This window comes from Equus quagga, chromosome 2, assembly GCF_021613505.1.
Source record: "Equus quagga isolate Etosha38 chromosome 2, UCLA_HA_Equagga_1.0, whole genome shotgun sequence".
NCBI classification, from domain to species: domain Eukaryota; kingdom Metazoa; phylum Chordata; class Mammalia; order Perissodactyla; family Equidae; genus Equus; species Equus quagga.
Window position 1 is genome coordinate 31,944,894 of NC_060268.1, and position 14,462 is coordinate 31,959,355.

Below are 14,462 nucleotides of genomic sequence, written 5' to 3' on the forward strand. Positions count from 1 at the left end.
TCAATTCATCAGAAAGACATGCCAACTATAAACATATAAGAGGCCAAAATAAGTGAAGAAAGAATTGATTGAGGAAGAAATAATTCAACAATAGTTGGAAATTTCAATACTGTATTCTCAATCAATTAATGTAATAAACTATATTAATAAAGAACAAAAGCATATGGTCATCTCAATAGACAAAGAAAAAGAATTTTACAAAATTTAACACTCATTCAAAATAAAAAGCTCTCCACCAGGAATAGGAGAGAACTTCTTCAACCTCATAAGGGGCATCTACAAAAATCCTATAGTTAACATCTTATTTAATGGTCAAAAACTGAATGTTTCCCCACCAAGACTGGAAACAAGACAAGGGTGTCTGTTCTCTCCACTTTTATTTCACATCGTAGTCGATGTTCCAGCCAGTGAAATCATGCAAAAAAAAAAAAAGAAAGAAAGAAAGAGCATCCATTTTGGAAAGGAAAAAATAAAACTCTTTATTCACAGACGACATGGTCCTTTATGTAGAAAATTCTTAAGAAAAAAGCTCACTAGACAAGTACACAGCTAAAATCATACTCAATGAACACCTGAAAGCTTGGCATCTAGGGTCAAGATCAAGACAAAAATGTCTACTCTCGTCATTTTTATTCAGTATAGTATTGGAAGTCCTAGCCAGAACAATTAGGCAAGAAAAAGTAATAAAAGGCATCCAAATTGGAAAGGAAGGCATAAAACTGTCACTATTTGCAGTTGACATGATATTATACATAGATAATCCTAAAGACTCCACCAAAAAACTGTTGGAACTAACAAACGAATACAGTAAAGTTGCAGGATACAAAATCAATATACAGAAATCGATTATGTTTCTATATACTAATAAGGAACTATTAGAAAGAAAAATTAAGACAACAACCCCATTTACAATTGCATCAAAAAGAATACAATACCTAGGGATAAATTTAACCAAGGAGGTGAAAGACTTGTATACTGAAAGCTATAAGACAATGATGAAAGAAATTGAAGAAGATACAAATAAACAGAGATATTTCATGCTCATGGATTGGAGGAATACTGTTAAAATGTCCACACTACTCAAAGCAATCTATAGATTCAATGTAATCTCTATCAAAATTCCAATGCCATTTTTCACAGAAACAGAATGATTAATCCTAAAATTTGTATGGAACCACAAGAGATCCCAAATAGCCAAAGCAATCTTGAGAAAGAAGAATAAAACTGGCGGCATCATGCTCCCTGATTTCAAAGAATATTACAAAGCTACAGTAATCAACACAGTAACGTACTGGCATAAAGAGACACTTAGATCAATGGAATAGAATACAGAACCCTGAACTAAACCCGCACACATATGGTCAATTAATTTACATCAAAAGAACCAAGAATATACAATGGGGAAAGGACATCTCTTCAATAAATGGTGTTGGGAAAACTGCCAGTCACATGCAAAGGAATGAAACTGGACCACTATCTTACACCATACACAAAATTAACTCAAAATGGGTTAAACACTTGAAGGTAAGACCTGAAACCATAAAACTTCTAGAAGAAAACATAAGCAGTGAGCTCCTTGACATCGTTCTTGGTGATGATTTTTTTTGATTTGACACCAAAAGCAAAGGCAACAAAAGCAAAAATAAACAATTGAAATTACATCAAACTAAAAAGCTTCTGCACAGCAAAGGAAACCATCATCAAAATGAAAAGGCACTTTTGAAATGGGAGAAAATATTTGCAAATCATTTATCTGATAAGGGGTTAGTACTCAAAACATATAAAGAACTCATACTACTCAATAACAAAAAAATAATCTGATTAAAAAATGGGCAGAGGATCTGAATAGACATTTTTCCAAAGAAGACATACAGATGGCCAACAGGTACATGCAAAGGTGTTTAACATCACTAACCATCATGCAAATGCAAACCAAAACCACAATGAAATATCCCCTCACACTGTTAGAATGGCTATGATCAAAAAGAGAAGAAATAACAAGTGTTGGTAAGGATGTAGAGAAAAGAGAACTCTTGTGCACTGTTGGAGGTGCAGCCACTATGGAAAACAGCATTAAAAATAAGACTACCATATGATCAGCAGTTCCACTTCTGGGTATTTATCTCAAGAAAACAAAAACACTAACTCATAGAGATATCTGCACCCCCATCCTCACTGCAGCATTACTGACAACAGCCAAGACATGGAAGCAACCTCAGTGTCCATTGATGGATAAATGGATAAAGAATATGTGGTATATATAGACACAATGGAATATCCTTCAGCCACAAAAAGGAATGAAATCTTGCCATTTGTGACAACTGGATGGACCTTGAGGGCATTATGCTACGTGAAATAATCTCACTTATACGTGTAATCTAAAAAAACAAACAAACAAAAAAACAAGCTCATAGATAAAGAGAATAGATTGGTGGTTGCCAGAGGCAGGGGTTTGGGGCTGTGGGTGAAATGGGTGAAAGGAGTCAAAAGATACAAACTTCCAGTTATAAAGTAACTCACGGGGATGTAATGTACAGCACAGTGACTACAGTTAATAATACCGTATTATATATTTGCAAGTTGCTGAGTAAATCTTAAAAGTTCTCATTACACACAAAACATTCTGTGACTATGTATAGTGACGAATGTTAACCAGGCGTCTTGTGCTGACCATTTCACAATGTCTACAAATACTGAATCCTTACGTTATACACCTGAAACTAATATAATGTTGTATGGCGATTATACCTCAATTAAAAAAACCCAAACAAACCAAAAACATCCACTAGAATAAAACATTTCAACTAAGTCACAGGACACATGATTGATATTTAAAGAACTCGATTTCTGTATACCAGTATTTATACATGCCAGCAGAGAACTATCTGAAATGAAATTCAGAAAACAATCCCATTGCAGTGGCATCAAAAATAAATACTTGTGAATAATTTTACATAAGAAATGTGAGAAATACACTGAAAACTATAATATCCGACTGAAAGTAATGCAAGAAGGATAAATAAATGGAGAGATTCTACATTTATGGATTGGAAGCCTCATTATTATTAAGATAAAAGTTGTCCCAAAACTGATCTATAGATTTAAGTCAATATCTATCAAATCCCCGCAGGGTTTTTTTTTTTTTTTGCAGAAATTGACAAACTCATCCTAAAATTTACATAGAAATGCAAATGATCCAGAAGAGTCAAAATAATTTTGAAAAGAAGTATAAAACTGGAGGACTCACTCTACCTGATTTCAATACTTACTATAAAGCTACATTAATTAAGACAGTGCTATTTTGGTGTAATGAGAGGTATTTAGATCAATGGCATAGAATTCAGGGTCCAGAAATAAACCCTTACATTTATGGTCACTTGAATTTTGATAAAAGTGTCAAGGCAATTTGATGGAGAAGGGATAGTCTTTTCAGTTATCCACATGATCCACATTCAAAAAGATTAATATAGGGGCCAGCCCTGGGGCTGAGTAGTTGTTTGCATGCTCCGCTTCGATGTCTCAGGGTTTTGTCAGTTTGGATCTTGGGCATGGACATGGCACTGTTCATTAAGCCATGCTGAGGTGTGCCCCACATGGCACAACCAGAGGCACTCACAACTAGAACATACAACTATGTACTGGGGGGTTTGGGGAGAAGAGGAAGAAGAAAATAAAAAAGAAGATTGGCCACAGATGTCAGCTCAGGTGTCAATCTCTTAAAAAAAAAAGATTAATATAAATCCTTACCAAATATCATACACAAAAATTGATTCAAAATGAATCATAAACCTAAATATACAAGCTAAAACTATAAAACTTTCAGAAGAAAAATCTTGGTGATTTGGGGTTGGGCAAAGAGTTCTTAGATATGACACCAAAAGCATAATCCATAAACAAAAATAATGTTAGGTTGGACTTCACCAAAATTAAAACTTTGTGCTTCAAAAGACATTAGTAAGAAAATAAGAAAAAGCACAAACTAGGAGAAAATATTTGCAAGTCATAAATCTATTAACAAAACCAACTTGTAACCAGAAGATGATAAAGAACTCTCAAACTCAATTTGAAGACAAACAACCCAACTAAAAAATAGGCAAAAGACTTGATTACATTTTACTGAAGAAGATATATGAATGGCTAATAAGCACATGAAAAGATGTTCAAAATCATTAGTCATTTTGGAAATGTAAATTAAAACCACAATGACATACCATTTTGTATCCACTAGCATGGCTACAATCAAAAGTCACGCAATCACAACTGTAGGCTAGGATGTGGAGAAACTGAAACTTCACACATTTCTGAGTGGAATGTAAAATGGTGTATCTGCTTTGGAAAACAGGCTTTCAGTTTCTTAAAAAGTTAAACATACCCAAATGTTCACTGATGGATGAATAGATAAACAAAATGTGGTATTTACATACAATGTAATGCCATTCAACTTCAAACGGCATGAAATTCCGATACGTGCTACAATGTGAATAAACCTTGAAGATATTTACTAAGTGAAATAAGCCAGACACAAAAATACAAACATTGTATGATTCCACTCATATGAGGTACCTAGAATATTAAATTCATACAAATAAAAAGTAGAATGGTGGTACCAGGGGCTGGAGGGAGGGGAGAATGGGGCGTTATTGCTTAATGAACAGGGAATTTCAGTTTGAGATCACATAAAAGTTCTGGAAATGGATAGCGATGATGGTTGCACAACAATTTGAATGTCTTTAATGTTACTGAACTGTAAACTTAAAAATGGTTAAAATAACAAATTTTATATGTATATTTTACCATAAAAATATGAGTTAAACATAAATTCACATGACTCAGCAATTCCACTCCTACCATTTCTACCCAAGAGAAATGAAAACACATCCAAAAGGCTCTTATACTAATATTCAAAGAAGCATTACTGATAATGACCAAAACAGAAGCAACTCAACTGATGAATAAACAGAATATGAGGTGTGTGTGTCTGTTGTGTATATCTATATCTGTCTCTCTCTATAGAGATATCTATATACAAAGATCTCTTTCTATATATGTCCAAATACACAATCATATATATACCTTTATGTGTGTATACATGTGTGTGTACATGTGTTTTTTATATATATATATATGTACATATATATATATATATATATAAAAGACACACACACAGGCATACTCTTTAGCAATAAAAAGGAACAGAAGACCGTTAGGTGCTACAACAGGGATGGCTCGCAAAAATGTAATGCCAAGGGAAAAGGTCAGATTCAAAAGACCACACATTGTATGATTTAATTTATCAATTTAATGTACTAAATTGAGACAGAAAGTAGATGATTGGTTGTTTAAGGCCAGGCGTGGCAAATAATATAAACTGCAATGGGCATTAAGAAATCTTTTTAGAGCGATGAAAATGTTCTAAACCTGAATTGTGGTGATGGTTGTACAGCTCTGTAAATTAAAACTCACTGAGTTACATGCTTAAAAGAATTTTATGATATATAAATTATAACCTAATAAAGCTGTTTAAAGATAATTTTCCCATTGTCAGGCATGTAACTCCCACTGATGATTTTCAAATAACAGCTTTATTGAAACATAATTTACATATCATACAATCATCTATTTAAAGGGTACAGTTCAATGGTTTAACAGCAGTGTATTTACTGAGCTGCGTAACCATCACCTCAATCATTTTGGAACTTTTTCATCAGCTCCCCTCAAATGCCGTACCCATTAGCAGTCTCTCCCTTTTACCCCTATGACCACCCTGGCCCTACACAACCATGAATCTACTTTCTGTCTATAGATTTGCCTATTTTGGACATTTCATATAAATAGAATTGCACAATATGTGGTCTTTCATGACTGGGTTCTTTGACTTAGCACGCTCTTTCCAAAGTTCACCCATGTTTAGTGTTTATCAGTACCTCATTACTTTTTATGGACAAATAATATTCCATTTTATGGAGATAGCACATTTTATTTATCCATTCATCAACTGATGGAAATTTGGGCTGCTTCCGCTTTTAGTTATTATGAATAATGCTGCTCTAAACATTTATGTACAAGTTTTTGGGTGGACATATGTTTCATATCTCTTGGGCATATACCTAGGAGTAAAATTGCTGGGTCATATGGTAACTCTATATCTAACCTCTAGAGGAATTTCCAGACTATATTCTAAAGTGGCTGCAACATTTTACATTCCCACCGGCAGTGTATGAAGGTTCTAATTTCTCACATCCTGTCCCACATTTCTTATTGACAGTCTTTTTGACTACAGCCATCGTAGAGGGAATAAAGTGTTATCTCAATGTGGTTTTGATTTGCATTTTCCTGATGGCTAATGGTGCTGAACATCTTTTCATATGCTTATTGGACACTTGTGTATCTTCTTTGGAGAAACGTCTATTCAGATTCTTTGCCCATTTTTAAATTGGTCCATTTGTCTTTTTAATGTTGAGTTGTGAGAGTTCTTTATTCTAGATACAAGTCCCTTATCGGATATGCGATTTGCAAATATTCTCTCTCATTATGTAGGTTGTTTTTTCACTTTCTTGATGGTGCCCTTTGCAGCAAAAAAGTTTTTAATTTTGATAAAGCCCAATTTATTTACTTTTGCTTTTGTTGCTTTTGTTTTTGGTATCATATTGAAGAAATCATTGCCTAATCTAAGGCCATGAAAAGTTAAGCCTAGTCTTCTTTTCCAGGTTTTATAGTTTTAGGTTTTGTATTCAGGTCTTAGATTCATTTTGAATTAATTTTTGTATATGTGTAAGACAGGGACCACTGACTTTTAAGAAAGGTTTTAGAGCAGAGCTGAAAGAATTGGGGACAAGATAAATAAAACCATCCACTGGTACGGCGATGGTTCTGGTGATAGTCTAGGTTACATGAAAAACTCATGTTTGCATGTAATTATCTTTTTCTGCCTATACCAAGCCATTTATTTTTATATCCTTTCTTCAAAGAAGGGGGACAGTCTAGATGTAATGTTGCATAGAAAGGAGTAAATACTTTTGCTCAGGGATCACAGGAAACCAGCGGCAGAGCCAAAAGCAACAAAGCATCGTTGACTTGCAAGTCTCGGTTCCATCCTGTGGCAAGAATACCTCTATTGTCTACTTTCCTGTCTCAAGTTTAGTAACAGGACCCCTGAGTTGTACTGGGTACATAGCCAACCAACCAGTGATTATATTTCTTGGCGTCCCTGCAGCTAGATGTGGCCATTTGACTAAGTTTTAGTCAAGAGAATGCAATAGGATGTGATCAACTTCTCGGTCTATCTTTTAGGTAAAAAATTGCTTGTTTCCACTTCTTCTTTCTTCCTCTTGACCATGTGGGTGATGAAAACATACCAGAACAGTCGGTCTCACCTGTGGCTGAATATAAGAATGGCTTGGGGAGCTTTAATAAAGAGCTGGTGTTGGATCCCACCCAAGAAATTCTGATGCAATTGGTTTGAGACGATACCTGGGCACCAGGGTGTTAAAAGTGCCCCAGATGAATCTAACATGTGGCCAAGGTTAAGACTCCTACTCCAGGGCAGTGGTTTGTGAACTTCAGCATGCATCAGCACCAAGCGGAGGGCCTAAGAAAACATGGTTTCCTGGGGGACCACTCCCAGATGTCTGATTCAGTAGCTGGGAGGTAAAACCCAAGAATTTGTATTTTTAACAAGTTCCCATGTGATGCTGCTATGCTAGTCCAGGGACACATTTTAAAAACCTGTAGGAGATCTCAAAGCAGCAAGATGGAAGGAACCTGAGCCCCAGTAGCAGGATTATCTATTTTCCCTACACCAGTTGCCGACCCTGTACTATTACTTTAAACAGAAAGGAAAGTTTATCCTGAATTGCAACAGCAGCTTCACCTATATCCTAGCTAATATACACCCCTTGGATCACAATGTTTCAAGAGGAAGAAAAGCAAAGGTATGAAAAAATTTTCTCATTTCATGCAAATTCACAAACCCAATTTAAACCCTCTTGGCTTTAGAGATATTTTCCTGCAGAAGAAGGATAGCTCGAAACACTGCATTGTTTACAACCAAATCCCTTCCTCAAGTAATTGGTGAACACAATCCAGAGTTCTGTTTTGGCAGCATTGTTGAGGCTGGAGGGATTATGATCCAAACATGCAGTTTAGTTACTTTTCCCATTTAAGTCCCAGCCATAGTCAGGGTAACCCACAGCTTCCAATGCAAATCTACTAGGATTCAAACCTTAGCAATAATTCTGAATGATGTAGAAAGCCTATGTTGTTGTTGTTGAGGAAGATTTGCCCCGAGCTAACATGTTGCCAATCCTCCTCTTTTTTTGTTTGAGGAAGATTGCCCCTGAGCTAACACCTGTACCAGTCTTCCTCTATTTTGTATGTGGGTTGCCGCCACAGAATGGCTGACGAGTGGTGTATGTCTGTGCCCGGGATCCAAACCACAAACCAGGGCCACCAAAGTGGAGCATGCTGAACTTAATCACTATGCCACGGGGCCAGCCCCCTAGAAAGCCTTTTTAAATAGCACAGAAGGCATGGATGCATTTCTCCTCTCTCCTCCCCTCTTTACAAACGAATACAAAAGGGACTTAAAGTACTCCAGATCTCGTCATTTAATTTTCACGAAAAGACCTTGGGTATTCACGACACCGACCTGAATAACCAGGGGGTTGGGCATTTGTTGGGCAAAGAGGGAAGCTGATAAGGAGGTCACCTATATGGGAAACAAGTTTTAGTCTCAAGGTCTCTCTGCTAAAACTCTTTGATGATGTTTAATTATTTCCTGAAAAGTCACAGCATTAAAAGGGGGTGGGTAGGTGGGATGGGATAGCCACAATGTAGAAACTCACAGGTAGAGAAAAGGAAGGAGCTCAGGTACCTTACAAACTGGCTGAACAAGGCTGTTGTGTTCCGGATGATCCGAGCAGCCTGGGACTCCTCCTGCTGGCATCTCTGCAGCGTTAATCCGTCATCCATGTGGCCTTCCTGATGGAGGATGACCTACCCACAGAGCAAGGGACACCAGGTTACACATCACTCCACAGCTGGAGAGTCAACATTTATTGCAGTATTTCCCACATCCCTGTACAACTTCTACCCAACCAAGTTCCCCTGGGTCCATTTTGAAAATGGGACATTAACAAAGTTATTTTGCCCATACGCCCTACTACTGACATATGAATCATTCCTGAGACACGGTGCTTTGATGAAAATGAAATTTTATGTGCCACTGTGGTATGAGTTACAATAAGTTCCTTGGGCCTACACGGCCAATTTGGAAGGATGAAAACATACTTTATAATAGATTTTTCTCTTAAAATGAACACAAAACCTTATTCTTGGAGATGGGAAAAGTCACTTTGTTTACAGCATTTACCTCCAGAGATAAATTGAGGAAGAAGAAAGACAAGTCAAAGCAAAACCCTCTCAAAAATCCACTTGGATTTCTCTACTGAAGGACAGCCACACAGGGATAGTTAACTGTAGCACTGGGGAAGCGGCTCATGACCGGAGTTTGCTTCTCATGGAGGAGAGAGTGGGTTGGAAAGCATAGGCTCTGGTATCAGACAACTTGAGTTCTGGTCCTGCTATGTCACTTCCTAGCTGTGTGACCTTGGGCAGGTTTCTTAACCTCTCTTTCCTTTGACCTTGCCATCTGCAAATGGGTTTACCTTAGAGAGTTGTTTGGAGGATTAGATGATTTATACGTAAGTCATTTAGCATGGTTCCTAAAATATAAGAGATGCTCAATGGATGTTTGTTATAAGGGGTAGTATATTACTCATCCCAGATCAGCTATCTGGAAGCTAAGCATACTGATCACCAATAACATCATCATAAATAATGACATCATCATACAATTTTTGGGTGGGGCTAGCAGCCTTTGGTGTTTTAGAGCTCCGTGCTTTTTTCCTTAAAAGCGTCAAGTATGTGCAGATGTTAACCAGGATGGTTTGATTCTGGTTCAAGTCAGGGTCAAATCCTGACTCAAGTTCCTGGCATGGTTTCCTCTTGATGTGAAGGGAGACACTTTGTAAGTCCTGTTGGGAGAGGGGTCGGTCAGTCTGTATGTCAATTAAATAGTCTACATGTGGCTCCAGAAAATATCTTTAGAATAAGGATTTTTGGTTTCATTTTTAGCACAAGGAAAAACTCATTTTCCTTTCCAAGTGAAAATCTCTTCCCTTTTTTTTCATCCTGCTGAAGTATGTCCTGATATAATGAATTTACACAGGAAGTAGAATACTGGCTTGCTTTCGCAAGTATTGATGTTTATTTTGAAAAAAGACTTCACATCCATCTACACACTGTAGTTTAAGTGTTAGTAAAGGATGCCCTTACTGTTGGATTCACCAACTGTCTCAAAACATTACTTTGTCAGAAGTTTCCAGCAATTGGTGAACAAGGTTGCATTTAGATTTGGTGATACATTGCCACTGGATTTACTTTGGCTTCAGTCCTTTATCTGGTCCCTAAAGATCAAAATTCTTAGGTTTTCCTTGTTCAAATAACACATTCAAAGTGGTCAGCCAAACAAGAAAGTCATAAGAAATGGGGAGAATTAGAACGTTGCTATCATGGGCCCCAGTGATCGCTGCAGCCCAGTTCCTGGGGCTTTTTCTCTTAGAGGAATAGGACCATAACCCAAAGCAGAGAGCAGAGACCTGAGACAGGAATGGGAAAGGTGACTTACCATTCATCAGGTTTTTCACTATGACCAGTCTCCATTGGTTTTTCTAGGTTCCTGTTTGTTTGTTTCATAAAATGCTTAACACAGATTTGGAGCACCTTCGTATTTTTAGAAGGGAACTTAACCTGCTCTTCCCTAAATGGAGCAGGGCAGCCCTGTCAAGGGCTGAACACTACAACACCATTTAGAGAGCATTTCAGAAACCACCTCCCAAATTCACATGCACATTCCAGCAATTTGGTGCATCTACAGACTATGGTCCTGGGAGAGAAAGGCAGGGCCAGGCACAATAAAGCAATAACTCAAACTGGGGTCGCTCCTAGTTGACAAGGTCCTTCAAGTGTGTACCCTCCAATCCAGGCTTACAGCTGAGATCCATAAATTCCATTCTCTTTAAATGTCCTCATTACCTTAGTAGGTCTGAAAAATTGCAGAGACTTTAAATGATATTATCATACTCTACAGAGGATTTAATTTTCTTCTGATAGCCTAGTAGGGTAGATAATGGTTTTTTGATATCTATTTTCAATTTGCCCTTATTTTCCATGGTGTGGTGTTTACTCCCGGGGTAGAGCCCTTTTGGGATTTAACTGAAAGCCTACTGCACTTTCAAGGACCATTCCAGCTTGAGGGACCCTGAACCCCAACCTCTGTCTCCCGAGTACTGGCATACTGTCAACATCTCTGCTTTGCTCTTCTCCATCACAGCTGTGGCTTTCTGTTTGCTATCTTGGCTTCACATCCCATTCATGGCCAGCTTAAGCAGCTAGGGGAAATTACATACAGAATTTCAGGCTCACATTTCTACAGTTTCCTCCACTCTAGAGTCTTGGCCCCTCAAGTCCCAGAAACCTTGACCAACCTTATCTCAGTCTATTAGTGAAGCTAACATAAGACCCCGTTCCTTGGTGCTGCAACTCAGCAAATACACAGAGGGGAAAGTGGTGACAAAGGTAGGGCTCACCTTAGGGCGTTTACATTCTATCTGCTGTTGTTGTGGATGCCTTGGTTGTTGTTGAAACCTCCAAATGGTTTGTTTTTTTGTATTTCATCCAGTCTTTATAATCGTTCACAGAGGAAAGGTTGGGCTTATCTAAGCTAGTCTGTGTGGCCTCTTATTTATGCTGTTTTCTATCTCCTCTTCACAATTTTATTTTCCCCTTTCCAAATATTTTCCTGGTATCTTACAATTTACATAAATGTAAGCTATTACTTCATGGTTTTCTCCCAACCTCCTTTCTTGCAATAACCAGCCTTCTGGGAAACTTTTCGTCACCTCCACATTAGGCTGATGTACCTGAACTACAGTGTACAATGCCTCCTAAAACCTTATTTTGGGACTCAACTACCCAAACCTGTGTTTTGTAAGGGTTTTCCAAGAAAACAAGCATTAGGCCCTAGGCATTTATTTTCTGGTTCCTATCAAAAGAAACACTCTTAGGGCAATTCTTTCCGGTAGAAAGATGATGTGGGTATCCAAGCCGGTTTCCCACTGCAGCAGGCTGTGACGGGCCACTCAAATCTGGGCCCATTCTCGGTAGATACAGCATCATTCCACAATATCTCATCTTTCTGCATGTTGGTTCCTGTGGGCTTGTTATCATGCAATTTGCATTTTCTCTGGAGAGATTCTATTTAGTCTCTATATTATGAAAATTGCATAGTAACTCAATCATCCACTTAAATGAAGGGAGCAATGATGTGGATAATCCCCAAACAGCAAACCACCAAAAGTCATTTAGTTCAGGTTTTCGAGTGCATTGAACAAATTCAACCCCCTCCTCACAGATTTGCCACGTATTTAACTTTTTTTCTTCACGGAATACGAGGTCAACGTAACCAAATGAGGCTATACAATCTGTCACAGAACAACTCTTCAGAATAGTAAGAATTGTAAGAAGTAAACATACATCACTTCCACCTGACGTTCACAATCATTGCTCTTGCCTACGGTTCCAACTCAGCGTAAAACAATTCTGGACAGTCTTTCTGACCCCTCACCTTTCTTTTCAGAGGTCCAAGGCGGGATGTCTTGGCATCTTGTGCTTTGTAGGTCACCCACAGACCACTGGAAACATGCTGGACAAAGCAGACAGAATCTCCATACTTGATTTCTGGAACTCCCATGCCTTCTATATCTCGCTTGTGACTGGAATCCAATTTCTCCTTGATTTCCTATTTCACAGAAAATGAAACAAACGTAGGCATGTCTGATTAAATAGAAATGCAATATATAAAACAAATCACCTGTGCAGAATTTGTAAGCCAGGGAACCGGTTCCCACGATAATCATGATGTGCCTGTCCAAGCCAGGATTTCAGAAAGGCTTGCTTCCCTTATCTGCTGTTAATTGGAAAATCAATGGAATTCAAGTTTCAGCTACTTTAGTGATTATTTAAATCCATGGAAAAAGGAGGCAGCTGGTAAGGTTTCTTTTCAGGTCTGATTTTATACACTTGTCCATTATATACCCTACTTTCCTCATCCTGACTTACATGCCTTAATAATTAACCCTTTACTGACCAATTAAATTAGTTTCAGCAAGCTGTATCTTCCATAATTTTAATGGTTATCTTCTATAAATGTCCAACTTAGGGGTTTTAAATATATTTGTTATCATCATATAAATATCTCTTATGGAAATCAGCAGAGAAAGCAGACTCTTGGAGTGAGTAGGGGCTGCTGTGCCTTAAGACTAATGCAGTAACTGGCATATTAGTTTCTTATGGGCTCCTCAGTGTGTGATCCAGTCAATGGGTTTCATTCTCCAATTGCCATTATTTTCAAGGAACTGACTCTCCAGTATGGAAAAAGGAGGTACTGTGCATCAGGTGTCCACTCGGTGACAACCTGAGGTGCCTGTCACAGAGTGAGTCAGGAAGCAGACTCATGGTGTGTGGAAACTCAGTCCCCTCCTCGTCAACCAGAGCCTCTGAATGGTTCTCCTCTATTTCCATTTCTTTTCTACTTCTTGCGTTAAATTGCTCATTTGTAAAAGCCATTAGCTAGGCAGCATTCTGAATTCTTTTACAGAATAAAAAATGTAGCATGCTGTTCCCTCGGCTTGCAACAACTTTACTCTCATTCTTAATGCTGGAACAACGGCAGCACATCTATGCTGCCCTTACCATGGGCAAGGCAGTGTTCTAAGTTCTCTGCATGGACTAACTCTTCGTAACAGCCTCTGATGCAGCTACAAATATTATTGCAGTGTTACAGAGGAGAAAACGAAGGTATAGGGAAAAAAACAATTTGTCCGAGGTCACTCAGGAAGTAGTGAAAGAGCCAAGACTTAAACCAGGAAGTCCAGCTCCAGAGACTACACTCTTCCCCATAATCGCAACTCCTACTCATCCTTCAATATCCCACTCAGACATCACCTTCTCTGTGAAGGCAGAGTTAGTCTCTCCCGCTGTATTGCCCCAGCACAGTCTCATTCCTCTATTCACCACTCAGCACGTCATAATAAATGTGCTTGTTTACACGACATCGTCTTTTTGCCAGGCTATTAAAAAATCAAGGGCATGGGTCAGATTTCAATTAATTTTGGATTCCTCACACAGAGAATCCAGCACCTGCCGATTACTTAATAAACATATATTGATAGAATATATGTATATATTTATATATATAGCTGAGTAATTTTTTCTTTCAAATCTATTTTTTTAATTTCAGCTCTTATCATTCAAACCTTCATAAAAACAAAATTAGTTATTTTGCACACATTTAGAGGATCATTTTGACCAATGTTAACTCTTTACAAGAAAATTCTTATTTT

General features: G+C 37.9%; 1 protein-coding gene across 9 annotated transcripts in view; it reads right to left on the reverse strand.

Annotated features, from left to right (window-relative positions):
- Window positions 1-14,462, reverse strand: part of RYR3 (ryanodine receptor 3) — a 484,984-nt gene that overhangs the window by 242,868 nt on the left and 227,654 nt on the right. For all 9 annotated transcript variants that reach the window (XM_046653250.1, XM_046653245.1, XM_046653249.1 and 6 more), the window contains exons 11-12: window positions 12,686-12,859; window positions 8,873-8,994 (exon numbers count right to left, since the gene is read on the reverse strand). In XM_046653250.1, coding sequence (XP_046509206.1) covers window positions 8,873-8,994; window positions 12,686-12,859 — 296 coding nt within the window. The remainder of the gene's footprint in view (window positions 1-8,872; window positions 8,995-12,685; window positions 12,860-14,462) is intronic.